This window comes from Cyclopterus lumpus, chromosome 23, assembly GCF_009769545.1.
Source record: "Cyclopterus lumpus isolate fCycLum1 chromosome 23, fCycLum1.pri, whole genome shotgun sequence".
Lineage (NCBI taxonomy): Eukaryota > Metazoa > Chordata > Actinopteri > Perciformes > Cyclopteridae > Cyclopterus > Cyclopterus lumpus.
The window spans coordinates 201,676-216,013 of record NC_046988.1 but is presented as its reverse complement, the minus strand read 5'-3'; the positions used below and the strand labels follow the sequence as shown (position 1 = coordinate 216,013).

General features: G+C 39.8%; 1 protein-coding gene across 1 annotated transcript in view; it reads right to left on the bottom strand.

Annotated features, from left to right (window-relative positions):
• The window catches only part of cog5 (component of oligomeric golgi complex 5), a 71,772-nt gene extending 58,981 nt beyond the window's left edge, over positions 1-12,791 (bottom strand). Inside the window, exons 1-6 of the mRNA XM_034525824.1 lie at positions 12,697-12,791; positions 12,120-12,259; positions 11,047-11,104; positions 7,572-7,626; positions 7,215-7,284; positions 4,140-4,260 (exon numbers count right to left, since the gene is read on the bottom strand). Coding sequence (XP_034381715.1) covers positions 4,140-4,260; positions 7,215-7,284; positions 7,572-7,626; positions 11,047-11,104; positions 12,120-12,259; positions 12,697-12,742 — 490 coding nt within the window. The 5' untranslated portion in view covers positions 12,743-12,791. The remainder of the gene's footprint in view (positions 1-4,139; positions 4,261-7,214; positions 7,285-7,571; positions 7,627-11,046; positions 11,105-12,119; positions 12,260-12,696) is intronic.
• Between the last annotated feature and the right edge of the window lie 1,547 nt (positions 12,792-14,338).

Here is a 14,338-nt window from a genome sequence, read left to right as displayed (position 1 = left end):
TCTGAGTAAGTATCAAATTTCATTATCAGAAAAAATACTCAGAACCTAATACAAATCTGACTCAAAGCACATTCATTCTTTCAACTACACGTTGAGCAACACACCACGAAGAGAAGCAGCAACTATGGCTGCACTTGTGGTTGCAAAGATATACTCTTTTTGGTATGGGTATGCAATTTTCGATCGGAAGGCTACAAAATAGGTTTGTTTTGTTAATATATTTTTTAAATATGTTTTTTTTATATATTCAATTCAATTCAGTTTATTTTAATATCACAAATTACAAATGTGCCTCAGAGGGCTGTACAATCTGTACACATACGACATCCCTGACCTTTGACCTCACATCGGATCAGGAAAAACTCCCCAAAAATAACCTTTGATAGGGAAAAAAGTGAAGAAACCTTCAGAAGAGCAACAGAGGAGGATCCCTCTCCCCAGATGGACAGATGAATAGATGTCATGTGTACAGAATGAACAGCATTATTATATACTGTATATATATATATATATATATATATATATATATATATATATCTGAAGTCTAGACCATGATATAAACTCCCGAACCACCAGATTTCAAAACGGCTTCTTTCCTCCTTCATTCACCCTCCATATATAATATAGTTTTATTTAGTTAGATCATTTAGATAGAAAACAATCTAAATTTCGTTGTGCATTACTGTACTTAGCACCTAAAACACTTAATTTAAAGAGCACTGCAATTGTGGAAAGACCTCTGGCTGGCTGTGGTGAACAGAAACCCACACACTGAAACATTCATTGAACCCACCCGACCCGTACATCACTACTACTCAACCACCAGTGGAATCTAATTCTACAAATAGTATGATAGTGTTGGGGACTAAGGATGAATACACGGGGGGCCTTTAAGAGAAGGGGTGTAACCCTGGGGGTGTTAAAGGACACCAGGAAGTAAATGTCAACGAGAAATAAACGGCCACAGGTGACGGCCAAAAGGAATACCATCTCATGGATGATTCCGGAGAAAACACACACAGTTTCGCTGAAACTGCCAATTTTGGGAGAGGCAGGCATAGGTGTGGTTTGCGCAAACTGAAGCGCAGTTCGCCCTAAAATACATTACAGCGGACGCCACAAAGTACTACTATGTCGTGGCGGCCCTCAGCAGTTCTACAGCAGGCAGAGTGGTGTGCATTCTGGAATATCCGCCAGAGAGGGGCAAGTACGTTCTTTTGAAAGCCCAGCTGCTGAAGATCTTCGGGCTGTCTGACCCTGAGCGGGCTCGCAGGTTGCTTTCGATGAACGACCACGGCGACAGCAAACTGTCAGAACTGATGGACAACATGTTAGCTCTGCTGGGAAGGCACAGACCAGACTTTCTGTTTATGGAACTCTTTCTACAGCAGCTACTGCTGCAGGTGCAAGCAGCGTTGGCCAACACCGCAATCACCGACTGTCGGGAGTTCTACCACCGGCCCGCCGGTACATGCCCGGGCCCGGCAAAACTCACCATCGCCAAGGCCGAGTTTGAAACCTGGGGGTGCACACTACATACAACTGTACCTTGATGTAATACATCAATGTGGGTATTCATATTGACATGTCTCACCAAATCTATTAAAATCAGCATCATGCGTTGAAAATAGCTCAACATGCCATTACCGTTAAATGAGTCCTGAACCTTGGAAGATCATTGTTGAGATAGTCGACTGGTTGGAACGTCCCTTTGTCATAAAATTCATATTTTAAAAATTAAAGAATATTAACAACCTCTAATCAATCACTGAGCAACTCCTGCCTCATACAACGTCCTTTCCTTAGCCCTTGTCAGCGCCTTGTCCAAATTGTTTTGCATTTTCCAAAATGATGCAGTGGGTGGAGTCAGACTCAGACCTGGGGTAAAGATACATTTCCACAGAAGGAATAGACAAGAAAAAGAAAAACTGCGCAGCATTCACATGTCGATCTAGAATTTGAATATCAAAGTTATAAACAATTGTCTCGAGCTTTGAGACCTGTTTTTCGAGTGCCTGCACAAATAACTGTAACCTTTTTCTTTGTTAGTTTAAAGTGATCTCATGAGCTGTAGTGCACTGACCTTGCAGTAATATGTTAACACATGGGTCTGTACACTGTCTGGTCCAGTGCCTTTTCAATTGTTCTGAACATTTAGTGTGAAACTTTAATGATGGTAACTAGTAAAGACTAGTATCATAAGATAAGCAAAGACCGTACTTTGTTAGAGGCAAATTTGTACTTTCAATTGTTGAGTTGTAGTGGATTTTATATACACTTGCACATGTAGATAAGAGAGGTTATGTTTTAAATTAATACTTAAAGAAAGTTATGATAATTCATTTGAGGAATATTCTGAGGAATGTATTATAAAGCATAAGAGAGGATCATTGTTTTATTATTCTGTTTGTTGATGACAAATGTAATGATTAATTGTATGATGCATGAGAATGAATGATGTTTTATTGTTTAGACAATAGTTAAAAGGAATGTCGATTTAAACCTGAGATGTTGCTTTTATTCTGAAGGCAGGATAATAGGTTTTATTCTGAAGGGGAACTTCCTATCCTTGACTAACCAATGGGAGCTTAGCTCAGCGAATGGACTGCGAATAAAACTAATTGTAAGACGCGAATTCGGTCTCTTACGGGATGACGCCAGATAGAAACTGCTGGCTAAGACAGGAGACTGTGGAAGCGAAATCCCGTGAGCGCGTCCTATGTATGTATGCAGATGACTCTTGTTTGTTATGATTAAATAATGATTATTATATATCTCTGACTTCGGAGCTTCTTCCTCCAAGCACCAGGCAGCTCGAGATTCTCTGAACTTTTACACAATACAGTTTTAATTGGCAATGACTTTTACATGAAGACTTTTAAATTCTCAAAAATATTTTTTTAAATCCTTAAAAAGGTGTCCATGCAAACAAAGGAAAGGAAATATCATAAAGTACCTACAAAAAGTTTTTAATTAAATAAATAAACAAATTCATTATAAATAGAAAGAAATGATAAAATAGCATAATTAAAGCCTATTGGTAACATGACATGTAAGTGGCAAGAAGCTATCAGCAATTAGGGAAAGAGGCTTTAATAAATTGTGGTTTGAGGTGTTATGTCTGCAGACCCAAAATGACCTGAAAGACTGGTCCAGAGCTTCAGCACAAACCAGGTAAACGTTCTAAGAACCTTGAAATTTAACTGCAGACGTTAGTCCCTGATTGAGGTTTCACCTACATGTATGACATTTGGTAGGCAGGTGGAGACACAAAAAATAACCTTGGCGGTTTACCGCAAACCCAAAAGGAGGTCAGCTATTTTTTATTTAATGTGGCATTTTAACCTATGTTGCATTTTACAGGTACTGCACTTAAACTACCTCCGACTACAGATTTAAATCAGATCGACTTTCAATTTGGTCAGTACAATCTAAATGCTTTTGTGATCAAAAGCTACCAAACTTTAGCGTTTTCATGGCGCCACAAAAGCACCTTGCGTCATGAAACAGGAAGTTGATGAACTGTTCAATTTGCTCAAAATTTCTTAAGCATTATAAGGGTCCAGTCCTGAGTACATTTACATGCCTCATAGACTTCTAGCAACCCCAGACCCTTAGGGCCGAGGTAAATCTTAACAATATTGTGATGTGTTTAAATTTGATCTTTTAAAGTGTAGTTTTTGTCTAGATATTTGAAGGAGATATTTTCACTCTATATAATATAAATTAGATATTAGCAAAGAATGGATGACCTGTTTAACTTCTTAACACTAGCTTTAAGCAGTCTATAATATACAATTAAAACTACTACTTGAAAGATCTTTTTCTCATCAAAGCAAATATTTAAATAAATGTACAATAATGAATTGATCCCTAATAATCCCTTATTATTTGAATTGTGTTTATGTAAATAACCACTGTCGATGACAAAAACAAGATAACATTTAGACTTAATTGCAGTAAACACTGACTTTGGGGCAGTTGAAATATTATATTGTTTTAGGATGGCAAAAATAGGAATCGACTGGTTTGGACTTTTAAGAAATCAGAAGTGGCGAAGAAAATTGCAATTGTTGCATTTCCAGTTTTCTAGAAACAGATGTGAATGATGGATTACCAATAAACATGCGTGTTCTTACCTAGTTCATTGAGGCTCTGAGCGGCCTTGGTGATCTCCCTGCTGCCCCCCTGGAGCTGCCCCTGGAGCCTCTTGCTCAGGTACAAGATTCGAATGATCCTCCGCAGCAAGTCACAGGCCATCTGAAGCAAGAAGAGATGTAAGGGGGAAGATGGTGAGAAACGCAAGTAAAGAATTACACTACAATTACATCATCAAATAAAGTGTATCTTGAAGTGGCACTTCAGTTGCTTGGTTCATAACTGGAAACTTATCTCTTCTCAGCCACCTTTTTTAAAAGGGATTCACAACCAATTCAAATACCTGAAACCACATTAGCTCCATTATTTTAGAATTTCAACATTTATACAGTATTTAAGTTTGAAATGAGAGATGAAATGCTAACATGCTAATGTTGTAACACGATGTACAGCGGACGCTGTTGGGAATGTCATTAGTTTTGCAGATATTTGGTCATAAGCCACAATATGAACTACATTTGGACCTGATGATGCTACTATATGAAGTCAGGGAGTAATTTTAGTGATGACAGTTTTTCATACAGAGGATATGAATGTGTGTACCAGTTTTAATAATAATCCATTATATAGTTGTCACGGTCATTTCAGTCTGGACAGAAATGGTGGGGCGAACAACACTGGCATTTTCTGCCAAGGTCTGTAACAATAAGCATAGACACTGGTAGAATTACACCTACAAAGCCTTGATTGGTTATGCACCATCATATCTTAAGGAGCTTGTAGTACCATATTGCCCCACTAGAGAGCTGCGCTCACTAAATGCGGGGCTACTTGTGGTTCCTAGAGTCCTAAAAAGTAGGATAGGGGGCAGAGCCTTCAGTTATCAAGCTCCTCTGTTATGGAACCAGCTTCCACTTTCACTCCGGGAGGCAGACACAGTCACCTCATTTTAGAGTAGACTAAAGACTTTCCTCTTTCTTTTTTTTTTTTGCATTTTCAACAAAACAGAGCAATCCTTGACATTTAAATACATAAACACAACAAAACAAACAGCGTACAATCAAAACAGTAGTATCAGTATCCATAGTCCATCTCCACATACATGAACATCTACATCAAGAAATGCCCACACTCACACACAACCATCCATATCCACATACACACACACACACACACACATACACACCCGCATAGCATTCTCACATGTATATACTTTTACACATACACTCCACGAGGAGGGTTCAATGAGGAGGGAGGGGAGGACTGGATAGTTAAATTGAGTATGATTAAATTATATATGCAATGAATATAAAATGAAAATAAATAAAGTAAAATTAAAGACATTAAACTGAATAAAAATATATACTTTCCTCTGAATCAGGATTGCCCTGATCCAGCCCCTAGATATTGTAGAATTGGATAATTTACTGAGTCTATGTGTAAATTAGGATTTAATAATATACCATAACTTCATGCAGGTTATTATAGAATGTGTAACGGATCCCCGTATATGAAGTGGCATGAAACTTACTGCTGGTGAAATTACTCCTTTATTTTCTTCCTTTGGGTCACAATATATTATTTAAACGTGTAAACTATCACCACCGTGAGAGCTTTAGCCTCATACGGGTCCATTAAACTATTAAACTTTCTTGAAAGTATAAATGCGAATCCGTCCATAACAAGTTCCGTAGCCGTACAGTCAAGTTTGCATTCGAACGTAAAACAAAACTGCGTTTCCTTTTAACCTTTTCAAAATAAAAGTCTTATTTAACTATTAGAGAGGAAGTAGCATAAAGCCTCTATGAATTCTTCGAACAATACAATAACTATGCATATGTCAAAGGCAAATACAATGCAGGCAATAAAAACTAAACAATAAACCTTCCATGGGGTTATTTACAGAATGTGTGTTATTGTTTAAAAATGTACGATATTGTTGGTGAATATCTATTTGTAGGTTGTTGTTTAATTGATTACTGAAACACACACTGGTTAAAGAATATCTTTGTGTGCCAAGGAACAGAGGAACAACTGGCAGGAAGGAATGCCCATCCCCCAGTAGGAACAGAGGACCGACCCCCTGGTGTGATCCCTGGAGGAGACCCCATAGCCCCTGCGAGGAAGCCCCAAACAGCCCACATGGAGCAGAGCCACATGGAGCCTGGAGTGATGACGTCATGTGGGTACGCCCACCCACCGACAGACAGATGGCTGAGCGAATGAGCGGATTAGGGCAAAGGTGTTACCTGAACAGTTTAACCAATAAGAAGCAAATATGGAAGATGCCCGGGAGATACAAATAAAGACGCTGGCTCGGTTTTAGGCACTTTTTGCGTGGGACAAGAGACAGCAACTACAATCGGATTAGCTGAGCGTGGACTATGGATTGCAAAGCCCAGAAGTCCTTGGCCGAGAATTTGTACTCTGTATCTATAACTGTTATTAGTTATTATCTATTATTGGTAATACTTTTGATTAAATACTTTTTATTATAACTACTCCTCTCCGGACATTTTTCCTTGGTTCAGCACTCTGGGTTTTTTCAGTACATAACAATATGCTGCTATAGGCTTATAGGCTGCTGGGGATGTTTTAGGATTTCGTGGATTGTGGAGGTCTGGATCGTGGTCCATGCCTACTACGAATTCATTTTTCTATTTCTTGGGAGTTTTTCCTGATCCGATGTGAGGTCCTGGGACAGGGATGTCGTATGAGTACAGATTGCCTCAGAGGCCTTTTTACTGAAACTATAGTGGAAAAAGGGAGATCCAGAACCACAACTGAAACCAGGCCTACCTGTTGTCTTTAAGGCTGCACAGAAAACTGCCACCCCAAGGTTCATACTGAGCTGCACCAACTTGTTGCTTGGGCTAGCACCCTCACAGTTTGGAGGCACATAACAAAACTCTTGCCTCCAAACAGGCAAATGCTGAACCTCTGTCCTAAACAGCCTCAATATATATGTGTGTTTTGGTAAGCTTGGAATATATTGTAAAATGATATTCTCTAGTAAAACTTGCCTGCAGTTTCTTCTGCCATCTCAAAAGAAAAACTGACAGATTTGATCACAGAACAGTAATATTATCATCATGACGTGTGTGCTTGAGATTTACCTGCAGTCTGGCAAGCTGGGTGATTCTGGCCACAATCTTGTTGTATGGGTCAACAATCTTCGTCCTAATCCTGAAGAGAGGAGCATATAACAGCAACATAAACACCTTTTACAGAAACCTGTCACCAGGGGCTTCTTAAAACCTGAACCTTAAGTCTTTGGTTTGAGGTTCTTTGTTGTGTTGCACCACAAATTATTGTTGTTTCAGATTTTAAAAAAACATAAATGCTTTTGGCTGTTATTTCAACACTTAATTTATTGAGCACTTTTTCTTTGTAGCAAAGAGGATGAATAAATATGCACGCACCAATTTATAGTTTTTTCTTTTTTAGAATTTTACTTAAGAAAACAGATTTACCTGTCAACAGCGGCCTGCAGAGCACTGATCCTTGTCTGCATCATCTGAAGGACCCCTAAAAACAACAACAACATGTTACTCACAGTACGAAATTGACAGTGATTTTAAGAGTTACTTAGCATACTTAATCTGAAAAATTATGAACTGCAATAACTGAAAAACATGATCATATTGATGATGATAATGTTCAGACCTCCAGGACAAACAATTAGAAAATAGATATTGGTAGAAAGATAAGGTCAGTGACAATGTGGTAACAACTCCCATTAAACAGGCTACACAACACAGTATTGTAAAGTACGGTTATGGCAGACTGCTCAAGTAAATCCGTTTACCAGAAACGATTTAACAAATCTTTGTGCTTTGTGTTTACATGGATCGTGGTTAAACATGGAACCAGGGCCCTATTTCTCATACCTGGCGAACGTCGTTAGCGGGATAATTTTCCGGATGAGATTACACAAGTCAGGGTTTTCGGTTCCACGAAGCAAGTTCGGCAAAATCACCATAGCAACACATCCAAAGATTTGAACCTGCTCCAGCGTAGGTTCATTTAGTCTAGCTTGATAAGCTGGCCACTCCCCCGGAAGAAAATGGCAGCTCCCTTCCTCAAAGATCCCATTAATGAAGAAGCGATATTAGTTAGATTAGCGTTTTACAGGGAGAGAGTTCTTCGAGATCGCCAAGATCTGTTATCACATGATGACTTCCTATTCGAGCGCTATTGATTCTGCCCACAAGGAATCATTTATTTACAGACCTTCTCGAGCAGTACATTGAACACCACACGCCAAGCCAGGCATTGACTGTCTCACACACTGTATGCAGAGCCTTGTGGTACATTTTTGTCCAGTGTGGTACATCTTTGTACAGTGTCGGCGATGCAGAACATCGGGAAAGCCGCTGTATGCTGTGCTGTTTGTAAAGTGTATTTAGCACTTAAGAAACTTATGGATGTGTTCATTACATTCCGTGGCCATGTCCGAGTAGATGCAATACAAGTTCTATATGGTCATCTCCACATACATGTATATACACATATTATCTACTTGTTCTGAAAGAGTTTAGATAGTTATGTTAGATCTCATTGGATGATGCATCCCATTAAGCCGACTGCCATCAGGCCCATTTAAAGAATGAGGCACTTAAAATTATAGCCGATACATTATCCCAACACTGATGCCGCGTTCAAACCAAAAGCGTTGCGAGTAGATTCCATGCAAAGTCAATGCACAGACGAATGGATGCGAATAAAGAGGATTTTCATCCATTTATCTAGTCGGTGAAAGTTACCGAGCTGTGTGAGCCTGATGTTATGTATATATATATATATATACACACACACACACACACACACACTACCGTTCAGAAGTTTGGGGTCACCCAGACAATTTCATGTTTTCCATGAAAACTCAAAATGAATAGAAAATATATTCAAGACATTGACAAGGTTAGGAATAATGATTTATATTTGAAATATTAATTTTGTTCTTCAAACTTTGCTTTCATCAAAGAATGCTCCATTTGCAGCAGTTTTATAGCTTCTCTCACTAGCATAACTATTTTCAGCTGTGCTAATATAATTGCACAATGGTTTTCTAATCATCCATTAGTCTTCTAAGAACACAATGTACCATTAGAACACTGGAGTGATAGTTGCTGGAAATGGGCCTCTATACACCTATGTAGATATTTCATTAAAAACCAGACATTTCCACCTAGATTAGTCATTTACCACATTAACAATGTATAGAGTGTATTTTTGATTAATTTAATGTTATCGTCATTGAAAAAAAATTGACATTTCTAAGTGACCCCAAACTTTTGAACGGTAGTGTATATATATATATATATATATATATATATATATATATATATATATATTTTAATGTATTAATGTTATGGACCCAAACACAAGGGCATTTGATGTACCGACGTTTCTGGGATTTCCACAAGTATAAAGCAGAAATAGTGGTTATTTCTTCCATGGTGGATGGCGGAAGTTATAACTGTTTCCACGGAGATATGCCATGCCCTCTCCAGCATGAGTGAAGTGAATGAATCAAATGAATAAATCACAAATAGTCGGGCGAGTAAAATCACGCGAGTAAAGGGTTGCGAATATTCATGTGAACACAGCATGACGCATTTAACTTGTCTGATATATTGCCATGCTTCTTGCCCTGGCAGCTGTGGCGGTGTTAGATGTTCCATGATTATGGTCTGGAATTCCTCATATACGTTCATGATCATCTCCTGCTCTGTCAGCGGAGAAAAAAAGTTTGAGTTTATTTGCCATTGTGCTAGTACTGACGTCTGGTTCAATTATCCTGAGTACTGACGTCTGGTTCGAATTAACGAGATGGTTTGACCGCGGATCAGCCTTTGAGAAACCGAGATTTCAATCATCGTGTTAATTTCAGCTGGATAATAGGACATTTGATCGACTTAGTTGAACCACGTACGAGAAATAGGGCCCTGGTCCTGCCTGACACCTACTGCTATTATCATTATTAGTTGCATTGCTATAACTATTGCCAAGACCATTACTGCTTTTATTATCATTAATATTCTACTGTATCCACTGTTGCTGTTATTTGTGGTAGTCGTAACTTTTTCATCATGCTTACTACTCTCATTATTCATAATTTCTGTCATATTCATTGATTGTGTTGTAACTCTGTAACACTGTTCATCTGTACACATGACATCTATTGCTTCTGTCCATCCGGGGAGAGGGATCTCTGCTCTCCTGAAGGTTTCTTCCCTTTTTCTTGATGTTAAAGTTGTTCCACTTCTGATATGAGGGTCCTAGGACATCTGTACACATACGATATCCTCGTACTTTGAAACTTTTGACTATTGTATACAGCCACACCCTGAGGAAGACACAGTATGGGTCGAAAGTAGTCGGTGTTCTCCTGTTGTACTTTTTAACTTTGATTACATTTCTTTTTATTTCTTCACTTTCTATGCATTATTTTTGAAATATGAATTGTCAATACTGACATGTTATTATGTTGGTTATTCTGTACAAACAAGATGCACTACATGACGTCCGTCCTGGGAGAAAGATCCCTCCTCAGTTCTCATCTTCAGGTTTCTGTCATTTTTCCCTTTTAAGGGATGTTTTAGGCTGGAGGGGACAGAGGGTGTTGAATGCTGTACACATTGTGAGGCCGCTTGAGATCAATTTGTGAGTTGTGATTTTGGGCTGTATGAATCAAATTGATTACCAACTATAATATCATTGCTGTTGAGTGAAATAGTCCAATAGGTGTATTGAGAATAATGGACAACATATCTCAAACAGTTATTAGTGTTTGCAATCGATTTGCGTAGAGTACTGAAATTAACTGAAACCAATAACATTCAGGAAGAGAAACACATTCTAAAGCCCATTGTGCATGTCTGTGAAGCTGCCAAGTGTGTTTTTGAAGTTATAATGGTGGGATATAGAAATGTGTCTCTTTACCTTCCAGGGACTCTATCCCAGTCGCCTGAGACAGTAAGTCTTCATGTCTGGCCACCACCTGGAAAGAAGCAGTATAACCTTAGATGGATGAGGCTCCTATTATGGATACCACTGTGTTCCCTGTAGGAAGTGGTTTAAAGCAAGTTTCTGTATCACTTCCACTGCTAATATTAGCTGAACCAAATTGCTGCCTGCATTATAACAATACTATAATCAGTTTAAATACATTTGACACGCCAGATGTCTCTCTCACCAGAAAAACTATAAACATAATTCCACATAATCTGGGGTTCAACACAAGGCAGGTATGTTCTGTGCCTTTTCTGTTTCGTTTTCCCTTCACACTGACTCAGTGACAGTTGGGCAGGGTGCCTTAAAAGCGTGATTGTTTAAAGCCTCAGTTATACTTTCCAAAACAATGGTTGTGCAAACATTGCGGTTACGTTGAGCATGAATACTGCCTAACTCAGTGTGTTCTGATTAACGGTTGTTTTTAATGGTGGTCTGCTGAAATAAAAGAGACACCTTGATTAGATTATAAATGATTAGTCTCTACTTTCCTTTAACTAATATACAATATGAGTATTTATTTAAACTACACAGAAAGAACATGAAAGAAAAAGTGTATGTCAAGACTTTTGCCTCGCTCAGGGGTCATCGTTACCATAGTAATGTAATAACACTACTTTAGGAGCTAAGGCTTTAAGGCTTTAAGGCTCAATTGCTCGTTGACCTGGTGACGTTAAATAGCACTCGGAAGGCAAAACATATTGCCACGCTTTGCCACATCATTGGAATGCTGAGAAAAGTTGTGAGCAGTTCATCTTTTTAGTTTGAGCCCCGTCTGTCACACATGTGACATCACACAAATGACTTGTAGCCTGTTGCTGTGTTGCTGGTTGTAAGCTATTTGAACTTGGCATTTACTGTTGAATTTCCAAGTTCAGGTTGTTTGCAGCACACTCATTTTGATCTATAGATTGTGCACTATTTGAAACTAAGCTCTGAGTAATGAAGCTTCATTTCAACATAGGTCCAAGAAGATGAAAGCTTTAAGGCAGTGTGTTTTGTACCTGGCTGTGCAGCTCCTTGTCCAGCTGACTAATGCCCTGTGCCAGCTTGGCCAGTTGCTCAGCAATGACAGCATGGTGAATAGCTTGAGCTGTGTACGTCTTCACATCAAAGTCATCCGCCAGGAAATCAGTGTAGCACCCTGTAAACACAGCAGCACGTCGCATAACCATTTACAACAGGTCATACTATTCCAAAGGTCACTTCTGTAGTGTATTGTTACTAAACGAATTTCCTCTTCGACGACGCGTTCAGCTTTTCTGTGATTCTGTTCTGTTTCTGAGACAGAGCCGAACCACACTGGCTGCTGTCTCTCTGCAACTCGCTTGCTAGTTTGTTTCTTAGTTTCTGTCACCAGTGTGACTTACAAGTTATATTATTGTGCAGCAGTACGAATGAGCAGAAAAAAGTGTGCTTATCTGGATAACACGTCACTATTCAAAATGAAGATACGTAAGAGCTGGTTACGTTAGCTCGGAAAGGACGAATGTGGAAATATATCAAAGCTGTTGATAACATGTTAACTATCGCTGAACACACTCAGTACGACACACATCACCGCCACCACAGCTGCTTTACCATCTTTCAAAAGTGAATTCGTTGACGCTTCTCTGCAGTTCTCCATGTTGATACTTCCGCATGTGACGTTTAAACTGAGAGGCGGAGCGCGTCTTCTCTTCTTCTTCGTTTTGTTTAATGGCAGGAACCTATCGTTAAAGGCGCATTACCGCCACCTACAATGGAATTCAATATTCATATAATGTGTTGTAACTCTGTAACACTGTCCATCTGTACACATGACATATATTGCTTCTGTCCATCCGTGAAAGGGTTTTGTCTATTTATTGGGAGTTGTTCCTGATCCAATGTGAGGTCCTGAGACAGGGATGTCGTATGTGTACAGATTGTAAAGCCCTCTGAGGCTGTAATTTGTGATTTTGGGCTATGCAAAATAAACTGAATTGAATTGAATTGAAGAGTATGAGCCAGAGTTTATTTCTCTCTGGCAACCTTTGCAGAGAGACTTATTGTACTATGATTTTGGAAAGGTTTAAACAGGCAGCTGCATCATTCCTAAATATTATTCTTCCTTAAAAGTGGTTTCTTCTTTTACGCCACATTCACGCAGACCTGATGGACTTCATAGTTTTATTTAACCTTGTGTCAACAGGTTTATAACCTCAGTCTTGATGTGATTGTTTGCTCTCTGGAGTTTTTTTGTTTTATTTTTTATTCACACTGTTTTTTTTTCTTCATATAGATGACGCCCTTTGTTTCTTTCATCCCAATGCTTTTGCAGCCAGGCGTGATATTGCTCCGTATTACTGCTTTAGCTTTACTGAAACATCCATGATTGTATCCTGTTTCACAGTTTGTTTAGCTTGATAATCCACTATTTCATTCCCCTTAATGTAAAAAACGTATTCTTCAGCTATACAGCCAGCTTGACAATATATTCTCCAGCATCATTATTCTCCAAGGAATAGACAGGTTGTTGTATTTGGCAAAATTTAATGGAAGAAAATATAATTTTGTAAAACTGAAAAAGAGCACAAAACACATGCCTTTGTAAGTACAATAATACATCCTTATGCAATTGACAGTTAACTAACAATCGCCAATACTGTATTCAAACGTGGCTCAGTGATCCTGGGAGCTATGTTGTCCGGGGCGTCAGCCCCTGGTAGGGTCTCCCAAGGCAAACAGGTCTCGGGGGAGAACCCAGACTAAGAGCGGTCCGGGCAAGGTTGTAGCCACCTTGCCCGGACAAGGGAAACCGGGGCACCCTCCCGGAGCCAGACCCAGGAGGGGAGCTTGTCGGCGAGCGTCTGGTGGCCGGGCTTTCGCCCATGGGGCCCAGTCGGGCTCAGCCCGAAAGAACAACATGGAGCAGCAGTCACCCTGTGGACCCACCACCCGCAGGGAGAATTATCGGGGTCGGGTGCTATGTAGACCGGGCGGCGGGCCAGGCGGGAGACCTGGGCGGGCCGATCGCCGGCAGCATAGACTAGCTCTAGGGACGTGGAACGTCACCTCACTAGCGGGGAAAGAGCCGGAGCTGGTGCAGGAAGTGGAGCGGTACCAGCTAGATATAGTTGGGCTCACCTCCACGCACAGCATGGGCTCTGGAACCAAGCTCCTGGAGAAGGGTTGGACTTTGTCCTTTTCTGGAGTTGCCCAGGGTGAGAGGCGCCGGGCGGGAGTGGGGATACTCACGAGC